This window comes from Balaenoptera ricei, chromosome 17, assembly GCF_028023285.1.
Source record: "Balaenoptera ricei isolate mBalRic1 chromosome 17, mBalRic1.hap2, whole genome shotgun sequence".
Taxonomy (NCBI): domain Eukaryota; kingdom Metazoa; phylum Chordata; class Mammalia; order Artiodactyla; family Balaenopteridae; genus Balaenoptera; species Balaenoptera ricei.
In genome coordinates, this window is record NC_082655.1 from 1,586,227 (window position 1) to 1,602,749 (window position 16,523).

Genomic DNA, 16,523 nt, shown 5'->3' on the forward strand with positions numbered 1-16,523 from the left:
CAGGCCTCCTTCCGGAGGCAGAAGAGTGGAGCCTGAGGCTGCAGTGTGGGGTGTGCTGAGGGCTTCTGGGGTGAAAGCTGGCAGCGATTAGGTGTTCCCGGAGCAGCGGCTGTGGCCTGTCACCTGTCACAGCGGCCTTGCGAGTGCAGCCTCTGGGCTGTGACCCCACACACACACGTCAGGCTGGGCTGGCCATGCAGAGGGGCCACCAAGGGTCTGGGTCAAGACCAGCTTTGCCTGCTGGGCTGCCCTACGATCCCCTCTCCTGCCTGCCTCCCCCAACAAAGGGGGTGCCTCCCCTTCCAATCTCCTGCCTGGGCCGCCCAGCTGGTCAGGGCTCCCGGGTCTGGGTGCCGGACCCCAGGGGCCACATGGCCTTTGTCAACCGTGGGAGGAGGTGGAGGGGTGGCTCCTGGTCACTCGAGTGATGGCTCTGGCACTCCCACCGCACGCGTGTGCACGCGCGCGCGCACACACGACACAGGTGTGTGAGCGCGGTCCCTGCCCAGCTGGCTCATCGCGTGCCTTTCCAGAGCAGGGCCCTCGGACGCAGGCCTGGGCTCACCCAGACGTGGTCGCGGGCTCGCGGCTCCACTCAGGCCCCACGGTGACCGGCCTGCTCGCCGCCGCACAGGCATCTTACGCACAGGCACGCTCGCTCGGGCCTGCCGCTGTCTCCTGCTCCGGGATTCCTGTTCTCGCAGCTTCTGGCCCGACTCCCCCTCCCTGCTCCGTGCTGCCCCTCCACCCTCCCCTCTCTGCTCACCCACTTGCCTTTAATTAGAAATGCCGGGAGAGCGATTTTGGGGCAGTTTCTGCCAGAGACATTCCCCCCACCAAGGGTGGAAGCTCAGAGAGGGAAAGAAGGTGGCAGATTGGCTCTGGGGGGCGGTGCTCCCAGGAGAGCGGCAGGGGGTGGCAGGGAAGGGGCCTCCAAGGGGGGCAGGGAGTGGGGATTCCAGAGCAGGGGTACCCACGTGCCCTTGAGTGTGCTGAGACCCGGGGGCTGGCGGGCCTGCTGTGAGGGGGTGGGCGTGGATGGGGTGACTGGACGGGGGGGGGGGCGGGGGGAGGATGGGTGGGTGGGGAGCTATGAGTATGTCTGTGGGGGAGGGGGGATGAGTGTGCAGTGTGCGTGTGAGAGCAGAAGACGGGCAGCACGGCTAGGGCGTCTTGACTGGCCTTGGTTGTGTGTGGCCACGGGCAGGTATGTGCTCCCTGTGCCCACTGAGCAGCAGAGGACCTGGGCCCACACCCATCGTGATGGGGACCCAGGGGGGAGGGGACCCAGGGGGAGGGCCCCTCCCCACCACTGTTGCCAGGGAGGCAGAAGGGGCCTCCCTCCCGCGGGAATCTCAGCTTCCGGAGCCCCGTTCCTTTTATGGTGTTTTGCTTCTCTACCTCTCCTGACTGCATCAGGCTGCCAGCACCCTCCCCCCCACCACTCCCGCCCAGAGGTCTTGGAGCTTCTGACCGGTTGGGCTGTGGCCTGGGGGTTCAGGACCTACACCCTGCGGTGGGTGGAGGGCCCCTCCGTCTCCTCCACATCCCCCCGCCACCCACCCTGCCCCGAGAGCAGCTGCCAGGTTTCCCGGGAGGCACTAAGTGGAGAAGTCTTGGGCCTCAGCAAAGACCTGGGAGCCGGGGCACGGGGCAGTCCTGTCCAGCTCCTGCCACCTAGGCGATGCACACCCACACCAAGGCCAGGGGCCCTGGGAGAGCCAAGGCCTGGGTGCCTGTCCCTTACCCGGGGCGCAGGACCAGCCCAGGGCCTGGACGCAAGGGCGCCCGGGGCGGGGATAGACGGAAGCTCAAGGCCACGTCCGGGAGCTCACACCTGACACCTGCGAGTGTGTGTGCACGTGAAAACTCCTGGAGGTCTTCAGCCCAAGGGAAAGAGGGTCTGAATACTGGGGTCGTTGCCACGTCTCACCTGTGGCTGAACATCCTGCAGACGCGGGACTGGGCAAGATCAGGTCTGCGGCCGGCGGCCCAGGAGAGCAGAGTCCAGCGCCCCCGCCCCCCGCCCCAGTCAGGACACAGCAGACACAGGAGGGAGCTGACCCTGAGGCCCGGGGGAGGGGCTCCCTCCTTACCTCTGGCTGGGGGCAGCGGGGCGCTCACCGCGCCTCCCTGCCCGGCGCTGGCTGGCGGGGGGGGGGGCCGTCGCAGGCCTGTTCCCAGTACCGTCGCTGGGTCCCACGGGCTGAATGGGTCAGGGAGGGGGCGGTGCGAGCGAGCGCATTAGTCACCCCGCCGCCGCCGCCGCCGCCGGGTGTGCAGGGGGTGGGTCCTCCCTCCGCCGGGAGCGCGCGTGGGCGCGGGGAGGCGAGCCGGCAGGCTGGGGGCGCGGGCGCGGAGCCTGCGCCCGGGCCAATGGGAGCCGGGGCTCGGCGACGGGGCCGCCCACGGCCCGCGCTGGCGGCATAAAGAGCCGGCGGCCGAGGCTGAGAGGCTGAGCGCAGAGCTCGGGTGCCGGGTCCTGCGGGTCCGCGGCCGCCGAGACCAGCCCGGGCCAGCCGCTGTTCCGCGGGAGCCTCCGCCACGCGCAGCTCCGCGTAGCCGGCGCCCAGCCGCTCCTCGTCGGTCCCAAGAGGACTTTGCAGCCTCTGCGCCCCCGCCGCCTGTCCGAGCACCGCCGCCACCTGCGAGCAGATGGAGCTGGACCGCAGGACGACCGGCGGCCTCCACGCCTACCCCGCGCCCCGCGGCGGGCCGGTGGCCAAGCCCAACGTGATCCTGCAGATCGGTAAGTGCCGGGCCGAGATGCTGGAGCACGTGCGGAGGACCCACCGGCACCTGCTGGCCGAGGTGTCCAAGCAGGTGGAGCGGGAGCTGAAGGGACTGCACCGCTCGGTGGGCAAGCTGGAGAGCAACCTGGATGGGTACGTGCCCACGGGCGACTCACAGCGCTGGAAGAGGTCCATCAAGGCCTGCCTGTGCCGCTGCCAGGAGACCATCGCCAACCTGGAGCGCTGGGTTAAGCGGGAGATGCACGTGTGGCGGGAGGTCTTCTACCGGCTGGAGAGGTGGGCCGACCGCCTGGAGTCCATGGGCGGCAAGTACCCCGTTGGCGGCAACCCCTCCCGCCACACCGTCTCTGTAGGTGTCGGGGGTCCCGAGAGCTACGGCAACGAGGCTGACACCTACGACTACACGGTCAGCCCCTATGCCATCACCCCACCACCGGCCGCGGGCGAGCTGCCCGGACAAGAGGCGGTGGAGGCCCAGCAGTACCCACCCTGGGGGCTGGGAGAGGACGGGCAGCCAAGCCCCGGCGTGGACACGCAGATCTTCGAGGACCCGCGGGAGTTCCTCAGCCACCTGGAGGAGTACCTGCGCCAGGTGGGCGGCTCCGAGGAGTACTGGCTGTCACAGATCCAGAACCACATGAATGGGCCGGCCAAGAAGTGGTGGGAGTTCAAGCAGGGCTCGGTGAAGAACTGGGTGGAGTTCAAGAAGGAATTCCTGCAGTACAGCGAGGGCACGCTGTCACGAGAGGCCATCCAGCGTGAGCTGGACCTGCCGCAGAAGCAGGGAGAGCCACTGGACCAGTTCCTGTGGCGCAAGCGGGACCTGTACCAGACGCTGCACGTGGATGCCGAGGAAGAGGAGATCATCCAGTACGTGGTGGGCACCCTGCAGCCCAAGCTCAAGCGCTTCCTGCGGCCCCCGCTGCCCAGGACCCTGGAGCAGCTTATCCAGAAGGGCATGGAGGTGCAGGACGGCCTGGCGCAGGTGGCCGAGCCCGCCGGCCCCCGCCTGCCCGCCGAGGAGGAGAGCGAGGCCCTCACGCCAGCCCTCACCAGCGAGTCTGTAGCCAGTGACCGGACCCAGCCCGAATAGAGGGCGCCGGCCCCCCGCCTGCCCGCCGTGGCCTTTGCCCACCGGGACTTTTGAGCGGGCTGACCCCTGCAGGGGGAGCCCTCGTCCTCATGCAGCTGGACACCCGCCTCGGCCTCCTAGCCTGACTCTAACAGACACGTGTGATTCAGATGTGGGCAGCGTCCCCCAAACACCAAAGGGGCTCCCCTTCCCTGCGGGGCCCTGCCCCTCTCACCCTCCCTTGGTCTGTCTTCCCCAGCATGGGCCGGCCTGGGCCAGCGACCCCACCCTCCGTACTCTCAGGCCATGACAGCGGCCTCGTCCTGCTGTGTCCTGGCCCTCTGGGTACTCAGAAACCCAGTATCCAGATGGCACGGGCCAACAGGCACCAAGCTCAAGGGACACCCCAGAGCGGAAGCTCTGGCGGAACCAGTGCCCCAGGAGCCTGGGCTTCTGGGAAGCCGCCTCTCCTGGCAGTCGCCTCGTAGCCGACTGGCACCCCTGCCACCGCCCAGGGCAGCTGGCCAGCCTCGGGCAGTGTGGCTCCCTCCCCTGGAAGAGAGCCGAAGCCAAAAAGGCAGCAGCAGCAGTGGCAGCAACAGACCTGGCGTCCTGGTGCCTCCTGGCCCCTCAGGTGAGCCCCTGCCCCATGGCACCACCGCCAGGGGGCGCCGTAGAGCCGGGAGGGCCCCGGGCCAAGCCCACTTTCCAGGCCAGCCCAGGAGGCCCTGGGGCATCCGCATCCCCAGCAAGTTAGCAGCCGGGATGGGGTGGGGGGTGGGGGACATGGTGGGGAGGCGGGGAAGGAGCAGAGAGCCCGGGGATCAGGGAGAGGGGGCTGGGGTGGGAGCAGGGCTGGGGGAGTTTGCTGAGCCAGCTCTCACACGGACCGTGTTTTCTCTCTCGCCTCAGCACCACTGATTCATGCCAGCCTGGGGAGGGACCGAGCCCCGCTCGATGACTCACCCGTGGCAGGCGGAAGGTCCCACAGGGCCTGAGTCCTCAAATCCGGCTGAGGCAGCAGCCGGCCCTCGGAGCCAGGAGAGTGACAACAGGTAATGCAGGAGACCCCGTCCCTCGGCTGTCCTCACACGGGGCCCTCAAGCTCCTCCCCAGCCCCCAGGTCCCAGGCCCCCCCCTCCAGTCCTCTGGGTGAGCTGAGAAGCAGCCATGGGAGAGCAGCCCCGTGACGTCCACCGCATGTCCTTCCCGTGCAGCCCCTCCTGGCCTTGGCCTGTTCCTGAGTCCCTGGCCATCCGCGTCTTCCTTCCTTTCAGGTCTCAAGGCTCCTGCGGAGCCTTTGCTGCTGTGCCTGGCAGTGTCTCCTCTCCTCTCCCCCTGCAAGCTGCCTGCATGAGAGGAGAAGTCTGAGGCCGGCGAGAGGCTGGTGGTGAAGACGGGCCAGCGTGAGGGCCAGGGCCTGCCGCTATGCCCGCCCCGCTGGCCGCCCACCGGCCCGCCCGCCCCCAGGGCCGCCACCCCGGGCCCGGCCTCGCTCCAGCCCAGGAACTGCTGCCCACTGCGCAGCCATCCTCTCCTGCCGGAGCTTGCCACGAGGCCTGGGGCTGAGGCCAGAGCCCCTGCCCCTACCTGGCGGCCCCAAGCCCAGCCCCAGGAGAGCCAGCAGCCTTTGCTCCTGAGGTTCATGTGGGCCCTCTACCAGGCCCTGCCGTTGCCCAGGCCTGGACCCCCGCCTCTGCCAGGGCACCAACACCCTGGTGCTGGCCGGCCACTCGTGTCTGCAGCCCGAGCAGGCCTGGTGGGGGTTCCCCTTTCTGCCTGTCCCCTGGGGGTTCCCAGCTTCGGGGGAATGACACTTACAGGTGACTCTGCCAGCTCCCCCACATTTTATTTTTGCACATAAGCCATAACCCATACTCCCAGGCTGGCGCAGGCAGCAGGGAGGCCCCAGGGTCCTCAAGAGGGTGTGGCCAACTCCCCGTCCCCCCAACGGATCAAGCCCTGAATGTCAGGCCAGGCTGCGTGCACCCTTGCCACCTTACCTGAAGACAGACTCTTTTTGTAAGATTTTGTTAATAAAACACTGAAACTTCTTGGCGTGTGTGTGCTGCTGTTTCACTGCCGGCTGGGGCTGGCTGGAGGGGGGCTGCAGAGGGAAGCAGCTCAGGGTGGCCAGCTCCTAGAACCCAGTGGGGTCGGGGGCCAGACCCCCAGCAGACATCATGAAGCTGCAGAGGGAAGCAGCTTAGGGTGGCCGGCTCCTCGAACCCAGTGACTAGACTGAAGGGTCTCTGGGGACCTGAGACAGCCTGCGGTGGGAGTGAGTGGGAAGGGCCGCGGTTCGTGCTGAGCTGAGGACAGGCCCCCGAACCCCCTGTACACTCTCCCACCCACTGCCCCCCGGGGTGGGCGTGGCGGGGGTGCTGGGCACTCGTCTGCTGCCAGGACTCAGCCCGCACAGAGGCCTGTGGGCCCAGGGGGGCTTCTCAGGCCCTGGATCCCTGGAGGGTGGGGAAAGATCCCTGCTGGGAGGGGACCCTGGCAAGTCCTGGCTGCAGGGTCATAAGCTTGGTCTCTCTGAGCCTCACGTTCCCCGTCTGCCAAACGGGCGAGCCATCAGTGATATAATCCATGCTGGGGCCCAAGACCTTGGAAATGAGGGCCGTCCTCGCTGGGTGGGCGGTCGACCTCATCTGCCTTCATGGGGGATGCCAGGTCCCTGAGAGAGATGGAGACATGGCCTGGAGGGGGCTCGGACCCAATACCAGCCAATGTTGGGTGAGAAGCAGGCCCGGGGAGGTCGACACTGAGAAGTTTGTTCCCAGGAGTTGGCTCACTTGACTGTGGGGCGGCGGGGCCAGTCCAGAGTCCGCAGGGCAGGTGGGACCCTCAGGCACGGGCTGGGCTGCCGTCCACAGGTGGGATGTCTCCCTCGGTGAAGGCTCAGCTCTGCTTTTCAGGCCCTTCAACCGATTGACCCAGGCCCACCCAGATTCTCTCCTACCATCTAGCGTCAGTCACACCCACAAAAGACCTTCAGAGCCACACGTAGATTAGGGTCTGATGGAATGCCTGGGGGCGGTGCCCAGCCAGGTTGACGGGTAAAAGTCCCCTCACAGCCGCCGTGGTCATCCACAGGTGCTTGTCGTCTGCCCGGAGCCGGTCCTGCCCTCAGAAGGGGCTGTTGTGCTAGGTGGGGTGCCCGGCCAGGCGGTGCCAGCTCAGCCCCCCGCCCCCCGCCCGGGTGGGGCTGTCCCTGCTGAAAGGACGGAGCTGGGACGCACGGGGACCTGGGGGGGCCGGAAGTGAGCAGAAGCCGAGAACCACCCGCTGCCAGGAAAGGCGTCACCCTGCACGCAAAGAGGGCGGCCGAGTATGAGGCTCCCAGGTGGAGGGCTGCCTCTTCCCTGTTCTTCTCCTTTATGCTTTTTAAATAATGAAAGTGCTGACACGCATGGGGAAGGAAATTGACAGGAACGGGACGCTGGGCACCATGGTGATTCCTGAGAGTCGGTAATTTCTCCGGGAGAACTACTACAGCTCGCATCAAAAGCTGGGAGCTGGAGATGCCTTTTCCTTTTAATAAAAAGTTCCTGTCTGTAATTGGATGATTGTGGAACAGGCAATCTGAGATGCAGCTCTGTGTCTCTGTGTCCCAAGAAAAGAGGTGGGAGGGCGGAATGGGGTGGGGTGGCGTGGGTCGGGGGCCAGACCCCCGGGAGCAGACATCAGGAAGCCCACAGCCCAAGCCCCGGGACGGGGTGCTCCCTGCTGTGGGCCTCCCCCCCCGCTCCCCGTCCTGCCCAGCCAGATATCACAGACCTGGTCTCCTCTCCTCCCTAGGGGGCCGGGAAGCTGAGGCCTGGGAGGGCAGAGCTGGGACTGGGGCTGGGGGTACCAGGCAGCGCTGAGAGGCTAAGCCTGCACACCCAGCTTGGAGGGGGCTTCCGAGCCAGGTGGGCTTGGGCTCAAGTCCCAGGGCCACTCTTTCTATAAAATCAAGTCTGCCTACGTAGCTGATGTGAGGGTTCAAGGGCACGGTGCCGGCCAGAGCAGGCGCTCAGGATGTCACGTGCGGCGGCCCCCGAGGCTCAGCCGAGGCCGTCAGCAGGGCCCCGTGCCCCCGGTGGGCTTTCATGGCCCGCCAGGTTGGGTCTTACTGTGTGTGACTTGGTTGGCCACCCAGGGGTGTCACAGACCGTCTGTGCCCTGCGGGTGGGGGGCGCATAGCCAGTAGCTCGCCCACCTGAGGGTTCCAGAGGCCCACCTCACCGGGGGTGGTGGGCAGCTCTGGGTCCAAGGTGTGATGTGTGCTCCAGCCTCCCCTGGGCCTCCCACCGGCCCTCTCCCTTCTCTCTGCCTCAGTGAGCCCACGCCCAGCCGTCTGGGCCTGAGACAGGAGGCAGGAGACTGGGGACACCTAAAGCCACTCCGCACGGTGAGACCTCAGGTGCCCCCAGGTGCGCCAGCCCAGGGGACCGGGGCAGGTCTGGCTTGGGCAGTGGAGCTCAGGGGCCCAGGGCACTGCTGTCTCTCTGGGTGGGCCCTGCCCCCTCCTGGGATGTCTGTGGTTTCCCCACCCCCAGGAAGCTGCCTTCCTCCAGGCCAAGGGTTTCCCCTACTGCCAACACCGGGGTGCAGCACCCAACTCTGCCGGCAGAGAAGTGGCACAGAGGAGTTGCTGGGGCGGCCCGACGACGGGCTCCGCCCATGACGGGGTCACCCACGACGGGCCCCTTTCCACAGCCCCACCTTCCCAACACCGAAACTGAGGCTCGGGGAGAGGCGGGGACCTGGCCAGGATTCTCCGCCCTCCATGCCTCCTGGAATGTGCTCAAAACACTGACTTCCTTGAAGGCCTGTTCCTGAACCCACACGTGCCTGACTCTGAGATCCAAGCTGGTTCTACCACTGCGGCTGCTGCTTTAAAGCCTGCTTCTCTTCCTGCTGGGGACAAAGAAAGAGGCAGGCACGGAGTTTGCAGTGGCTCTGCTGAGGGTCAGAGGACTGTCTACGGGAGGACAATGTGCTTCCCGGTCCCAGTGACCCTGTCCCCACTGACCCCTGACCCTGGTCACCACGGACCCCTCCCCTTGGCCACTCATGACCCCTGCTTCTGACCAGTCGCTGACCCTGGCCCGGCCTGCCCACCGGCCCAAATTACAAGGCTCCCCTCGTGCCTCTTCCTCTCTTCCGGTCCCCACCCAGGGGCCCCCGCAGACCCGCCATCACCGCCCAGGGGCTCTCCCACGCTGCCTGCCGAGCTCCCAGCTGGCGCCCCACTTCTGCAGCAGCCGGGGCGGGTGGCATACATTAGCCTGTTTCCTCCAGGAAGGAGGCCAGGCAGCCCCAGCGCCCAGCCCTCGGCTCTGGGGGGGACCCAGATGTGAGGGCAGCAGCTGGAGGGGGCTCCTCTGGCCCTCAGCTACCACTCCTCTCCGTGATGGAGCCTCAGAGCTGGAATGGCCTCTCCTATGGACGGGGAAACTGAGGCCCAAGAGAAGCAGGGAGTCCCCAGGTGCACCAAACGTCCTCCTCTGCATCTCTGCTGGCCTCGGGCTGGCCCGTGGGCCAGGGAGAAGGCCGAGGGAGCCAGCGTTCCTTCCTCGGGCCCCATCCTCTGGGTCCCACCTGCCCTCTGTCAGTCACCCTGAACCGGCGTCACTCTGCCCATCCAAACTAGCTGTGCTCTCTTAGCCACTCGGAACACCTAAGAGGACCCCATAGTCCCAGTGCTGACCCTGGGCCCACCTCAGGGAACCTCGGGAGAGCAGCATGGCCTGGGGGCAGGAGCTGAAGCCAGACCCCAGGGCTGCGGAGTAGCTGGCGGCGTGGCCTTTGTGGAAGTGGGAAGCCGTGGGCAGGGCAGGAGTGCTCTCTCCAAGCCCCCCACCCTGGCTGGCCAGTCCTGCTCTTCTCTCTGCACCCACCTGCCCACCTGAAGCTGCGGCTCTGCCCCCAGCCTGGGTCTCCCCGTCTCACGATGGCCCCGTTGCGGCTGGGACCCTAGGAAGGTCCTGGCCTCCCCGCAGCCCATGGCCCCAGGCTCCCCCCGCACCCCCGCTCAGCCCCGTTCCCGGGCAAGCTGGCTGAGGCTCCGTGTCTCCTCTGTACCTGCCACAGAGAACTAGTCACCTGCCAGCTTCAGGCATCATGGAACCCGTCCCTGAGCGGCACACCTCCTGCCTCTCCCCAGGAGGTCAGATCGCCATCTCTGCTAACTTCATATTCCGTGTTCAGTTATCCCAACCTGGCATCTTCCAGGCCAGAGAATTAGTTCTCCTTTCTTATACAACGTTTTGTTTCTTCCTGGGATTTCGAATAGCTTCTCTCATTCTATCTACCATCACCACACACTCGCTTCCCCTCAGAGATGCCACCGTATAAGACTTCCCACTGGGGTCTGCTTGTGCCTTTGGTTTGCATTGCTCTGTTTCCTGGAACCCCTTTCCTGGAATGAAAAGATCTTTAAAGAATAAAATCGCTACCAGGAAGGTCCTGAGCCCAGCTCTCTAAATGTCTCCCAGGGCCTCTGGATGAAGCTCCAGTTCCAAGCCAGCCCCCAGGGCCCCGCAGTGGAAGGTGACGCCTACTCCCCAGCCCCCTTTTTGCAGCTGTCCCCATCCCCCCTTGTCCCCTCCTTCCACACCCACCCCTCTGCCTCTGCCTCCTCTGTCTCCTGCCCTCTGGTCCCCCCCCATCCCGCCAGGCACTGTCCTTCCAGAATCCCTTAGAAGCAAACCTCCGCCACCATTCTCTCCCAAAGGCCCCTGCCCGCGGCCTGGCTCTCATTAGTTGTCTCCTGCCGCCCACCTCTGGCCACCAGGCACTGCGGCAGAACGCCTCCTTGCTCTGACTGCTCTCCGTGGAGGAGCCCTGGACCTCGGGCACGGCGCCACCTCGGGGGCCTCCAAGCAAGCCTCCTCAGCTCGGCACCAGAAAGGCCCAGGGCTGCCAGGGGTCTGTCCCCCGCCACGTCCATGGCTAAGCCCCAAGCTTGGCTCTGAGCCATGAAGGCGCCTTGAAGGCAGCTGGGGCTCAGCTGGAAAGGGCAGGGGCGGGGGCCAGCCGCTGCCCTGCCTCCGAGCCGTAGCCCCGTACGGAGCACGCCAAGCCTGGCTCAGGTCGCCCACGGGGGGAAAGTGTTGCTTAGAGGCTGCTCCCCAAAGACAGAAGCTTCCTGAGGACGGAGTGAGCTCCCCACGCTGAGGGTCACCAAACGGCTCAGACCAGGGACCTCGGAGGCCCCCTCCGACACCACCCTTGCCTGCCTTTCTGACTGTCCCACTGGGAGCTGCCCACGGAACTCCCGCCTCCACCCCTTCTGCAGGGAATGGCCACTGTCTGCCAAACTCCTACTCATCCTCCAAAGCCCTGCTCTCGTCCTCTCCTCCACGGAGACCTCCCTGCACCCCACCCTTGATGTCACCTTTTGGGTCCTCCCCATCCCATTCCTCCTTGTCCTGGCGGTCCCTCCCTGAGGACAGAGGCCCCCATGCCAGCCCTGCACCCCTTCCTGGCCCTTGCACATGCCAGGGGTCTGCCCCTCCTCTCCTCGGAGGGCCCTGGGCTCCGTGCTCCTGCTGCTGGATTGTCTGGCATCTTCCGTGCCAGGAGTCTGGGCTGTGAAGGAGGCTATTTTTAGCCTCTGTTATCCCCGTAATTATCTTGTCTTTGTTTTGCCCTGGTGCTTCGTACATTTCTGCTGGAAAATGTTAGTCTGTCTCTCTGCACTCAGGAGAAATGGGGAGGAGGGGTACCTGCCCTGGAAGGAGGGTGTCAGGCCTGGTGGTCAGAGAACCTCCTCTGATCACTCTGGTCTGTCCGCTGTGGGAGATGCTGGCTCTACTTAACAAAGGCCAGGAGGGCCTTACAGGAAGTTCTGACACCTCCCAATCAGAGGGGACCGGGGGTCCCAGACGATGAGCCCCTCTCGTGCCCTCATAGCCTCAGAAACCACCTGGTGCGGGAGGTGCACCGGAACCATCTGTGCAATGACTTCTCACCAGTGAGGATTCAGACCTGGTTTGGGGAGCAGGAGCACTGCTCTCCTCTGATCCCTGGATGAAGCAAGGGCTTGTGGTCCTCTCAGACCCCCACATCCGCCGGAGCCCCGTGCTTGGAAAGAAGGAAAGCTGTGTTCCTGCTGCTCCGTGGAGTCTGTGAGGCGACCTCACCTGGGGTTTGCTCCTTTTAGCAAGTGTAGGAAAGCCCGTTGCTCTGCGGGGCTTCCCCAACGAGAACAGATGGGGCGTGGGCGCCCACACTGCAGGCTGGGGCTGGGATTCTAAGTCCTTCCTTGGGCTGGAGGTACCTATGGGAAGGGAACATGGAATGAGGCGTCTCAGCCGGTGGTGGGGGGCAGGTGACACACCCAAGGATCTGGGGCCAGCACCCACCCAGGATTCCAGCTCCTGACCCCCAGACCACAATGCATCCCCTCAGATCTGACTCCTGAAGTTGTCTGGTAACCCTGCTCCTGAGGTACCCCTGGTACCCTCCTTTGGGCCCCCTTGGCAGGTCTTCAAGGCCCTTCACCTGCTCCACCCCATCCCCCCGCCGCCCTGTGCAGACCCCACGCACTGCCTGGCGGCTTCGCTTGGTCACGCCCTCCCCCAGCCCACTGCTCCCACCACAGCTCCAATCCTTCCATCTTCTGCAGGCAGACGTCTGGGCTGCCTCCTCTAGGAAGCCCGCTGTGATGCACGTTCTCATCCAGGTGAGCCCAGCAAATAAGTCACCTCTGACAAGCCACCCACATCACAGCCCTGCTCCGGTCCTGCCGGTCTTCCCACTGCAGGGACAGCAGAGGTCTCCCAGGCTGGCACTCCAGGCCCCCAAGACCAGCTAATCCCTCCTCCCCTCAGGATACCCCTCCCACACACCTGGCCTGGCCACCCCCATGACAGACTCAGTCACGTTGCATGAGCTTGTCCTCTTCCAGCAGTGCCGTTCTGCGGCCAGAGCTGGCCAGTGCGTTTGTGGGAGTGACGGGCAGAGGTGCCCTCAGCCCAGGGCTGGGCCATCCCTCCAAGATTATTTCTCCCTGAGTGCTCATTTTTTAAAGTTGTTGTTCTTTATTTAGTGTTTCTCTGCATTTCCACTCTTCTCCCCTCCCCCACCATCTAGGTGTTGCTATGGGAACCAGGCTGTGGTACCACAGCATCCTTGATGGACAGATTTCAGGGCACCTGTGTGTGTGCCTGTGTGTCTGTGGGTGTGCATGTGTGTGTGTGTGGAGCGTGTGTGTGCGCATGTATGTGTGTGTCTGTAAGTGTATGTATGGTGGGCGGGGCTTCAGAAAGGTCCCTGAGGTTTCCTGATTGGGATCAGGAGGTCCAGAGAGGGGGAGGGGGTTATTAGACACCCCATTCTTGTGATTCTCCAGCATCCCCACCAAGGGCACAGCCCCGTCACTGCCACCCTCCCTTTCCTCATGGTTGCCTCCTCCTGGTTGTCACCATCCTGGCCCCGGTTGACATCAGCCTGGTCATCACTGTCTAGGAAGGCCACGGCAGCAGCTTCGCTCTGTCCCCACTGCCCTCGCTGAGGTCCCTCTCCTTTGGCCTCTGGGGGAGTTGGGCGGCCCTGGCTGAACCAGCTCTTTCCCTTTCATGGCTTTGTGATGGTGCTGGGCCTGTCCCCCCTGCAGGCCATGGTCATGATCAGACTCAGTGCCGGGACGCTGGCCCGGCTCCCCACAGACTCACTGAGGACCAGTCCTTGCTGTTGCCTTGGCTCCCCTCCTCCCGCCTCCGTCTCCCCATCAATGCCACGGCAGCACTGGCGGGGAGGGGAGGGGGCCTTTGTCAAATGGCCAGAGCCCCCCCGGGACACAGGCCACTGGACTCAGGGGAGCTGAGGGGAGAGGGGCTCCCAGCCAGGATGGGGGTGGGGGAAGCGGGGGTCGGTGCCCGCACTGCTGACAGCAGCCCCCGCCTGTCATCTGGCCTCCCGCCCACCTGGGAGCTCCGTGCCTGGAGTCCCGAAGAGCTGCGTGGGTGGGAGAGGAGAGCCGGCTGGGCAGGGCGGGGCTGGGCCTTGCTGAGCGGCTGCCTCAGTCCTCCCTTTACCCCGCCTCCCACCCCGCCCACCCAGCCAGTGGACGGGGTGCTTGGGGATGGAATGCAGGCCGCAGGGGCTAGTGGGGATGCTGAAGAGCCAGCCAGTAGCCGGGGTCTCCTCCCACGGCAGGGCTGTGCCGCCCTGTGACGTGCCATCAGCCATATTCCCCCCACCAGCTCTGCACACCTGACAAGGGGCCGTCCTGATCGCATCTGCCTGGAGGCTGGAATACTCCCTACACTGTGGAATATTTTGGATATACTGGGTTAAATAAAATGTGATTAAAATTAATTCATCTCTTTATTTTTTTGTGTGACTACTAGAAAATTTTAAATCACAGTTTCGGCCCACTCTATTTCTGTTTCTCGGTGCTGTCTGCCTCACCCAGAGTGGGGAGGACAGGACCACCCCTGGGGCTGAGCTTCCTTCGAAAGGTGGGGATGGGTGGAGAGCAGGGCCGTCCAGGGGAGACCTCAGGGCAGTGGGGGGCACCCGGTTTGCTGATCCTGACCGCCCTGGGGGAGGGCTGAGTACTGGGGGGTCCCTGGAGTTCTGGCTTCCCCACCTGTCAACCTGGGGACCCCAGAGGGCTCCAGGCTCTGGGAAAGGCCCTGCCCAGGCTCCAAGGCGGCCAGGATCTCCGCGGGGGTGCCGTTCCAGAGCCCGAGGCCCTGAGCGGTTATTGCCAGTGAGTGACTGAGGACACCTTGGGGCGCCAGGCTGCAGCCAGGTCACCCCCTCTCCTGGCTTCCAGCGCCTGAGGCCAATTCCACACGGTCTGGCAGAGGTGTCCCTCCCAGATCGGACTGGGGTGTGGGGCTGGAGGGGAGTCTGGCAGCCTGGTGCCACCTCCCCGACCTGCACAGGGGGTGCCCAGCCCTGGCTCTGCCTGCAGGCCCGTCCTGTCACACCTGGCCCTCCCTCTCCGCACCCTCCTGCCTTCTGGACTCTGGCCGGCCTCCCCAGCGGCCCCTCCGCACTCAGGGCTCAGCTGCCCCTGGGGTCAGTCTCCCCGGCCCAGGGGCTCCCAGCCATGGGGAGGGGTTTCTGGCCCCAAATGTACAGGGACTCCGCTCATAGGCACTTCAGCTCCCGGAGCTTGGGTTAAGGATGCAGATTCCAGAGCCTAGCCCGAGGCCAGCTCTACCAGAATCTTTTTGGGGCAGAAGGGCGGCATCTGAATTTCAGGCCCTGGGGGGGCTGCCCTGTCCCTTCCACATGGAGGAAACCACATGACCCCATGCCCAAGGCCTGGGCACCCTGATGGACAGTCTTGGCCAGTCTCTCCCCTGGGGTGGTGTGGCCCTTCTGTTCTTGCCCCAGGGCTTGGCCCAGAAGACCAGGAGGGGCTCAGCCAGGGATGCCTGTAGTCTCAGCCTGGATGGTGACCCCTTGGTCCAAAGAGGCGCCCCTGCACCTGAACAGGAGGGGTCTGGGAGGGGTCTCTGGGCCCAGCCCACAGAGTGGACCCTTGCTCATGACCTCCTCTGTCCCCAGGCCTTGGACACCAGGCCTGATGTGAGGGCTCTGCCACCTGCCCTGTGGGAAGCTTCCTAACCCAGACGCCTGTCCCCAAGATGCCAGCTGCTCAGAGCACCCAGCCTCGGGCTGCCACGTCCCCAGTGCCCGGGCCCCAGCCCCACCCTCTGTCTGCAGGGACCACCTTCCACTGCACCAGAGAGGGTGGACCACCGTCCCAGGTGGCCTCTGCCTTCCATTGACTCAGAGCTACTTACATGTCAGCCGGTTGTAGAAAACCACCATCACACAGATAATCCTGGTCCACGGGACACACGTGACTCTTGCTGCATCTCTTTGTCAGTTCATTTCAGCATTTCTTCCTCCCTGTTTATGTGTGTTCCCTGGATTTTCCTTTGAACTGGTTGAAACATTTTCCTGGGTCCCTCACTGGTGAAGGAAATAACACCTTTGACACATGTGCATTTCATCGATGGCCAGAAAACCAGAGTATGGGCTTCCTTTCACCCACAGAGACCTGGCCCTATTTAACCTCAAGCTTCCCTGGTACCCCAACCTCAGGTGCCTCGGGCCTCCCTGGGGGGATCGCTCCTCTTTTCCTGGAGAGAATAAGTTAGGGTTGTTCCCAGGATGCAAGGCTGGCTCAATATTTGAAAATCAAGCAATGTAATCCACTATGTTAGCAAGCTAAAAAAAGAAAAGTCACACGATCATATCGATTGATACTGAAAAAATAGTTGAGAAAATTCAACAGTCAAGTCATGATAAAAACTCTCAGAAAAACAGGAAGAGAGGGGAATGCTCTCAACTTGATAAAGAGCATCAAAAAACCCCCCAAAACTGACAGCCAACCTCATGCCGCTGGGGTGAAAGGCTGAATGTTTTCCTCCTGTGATCAGGAATAAGGCAGGGATGTCTCTTTCTCCACTCTCATTCAACATAGTAGTGGAAGTTCTAGCCACTGGAATAAAGCAAGAAAAATAAATAAAAGGCATACACATTGAAAGGAAGAAACAAAATTGTTCCTGTTTGCAGATGACATGATTGTCTGTGTACAACATCCCAAGAAATCAACAGAAAAATCTCCTAAAGCTAGTAAGTGAGTTCAGCAAGGTTGCAGGATGCAAGATCAATGCACAAAAATCCACTGTATATTTCTATATATTAGCAACAAACCTCGCCCCCTGCAGCAT

At 63.9% G+C, this 16,523-nt stretch overlaps 1 protein-coding gene across 1 annotated transcript; it reads left to right on the forward strand.

The window, feature by feature from the left end:
- The first annotated feature begins 2,471 nt into the window (after positions 1–2,471).
- ARC (activity regulated cytoskeleton associated protein) lies at positions 2,472–5,879 on the forward strand. The gene is made up of 3 exons (XM_059901512.1): positions 2,472–4,459; positions 4,738–4,880; positions 5,103–5,879. Exon 1 carries the CDS (start codon positions 2,656–2,658, stop codon positions 3,844–3,846), a length of 1,191 nt encoding a protein of 396 aa, XP_059757495.1. The 5' UTR covers positions 2,472–2,655; the 3' UTR covers positions 3,847–4,459; positions 4,738–4,880; positions 5,103–5,879.
- The last annotated feature ends 10,644 nt before the right edge of the window (positions 5,880–16,523 follow it).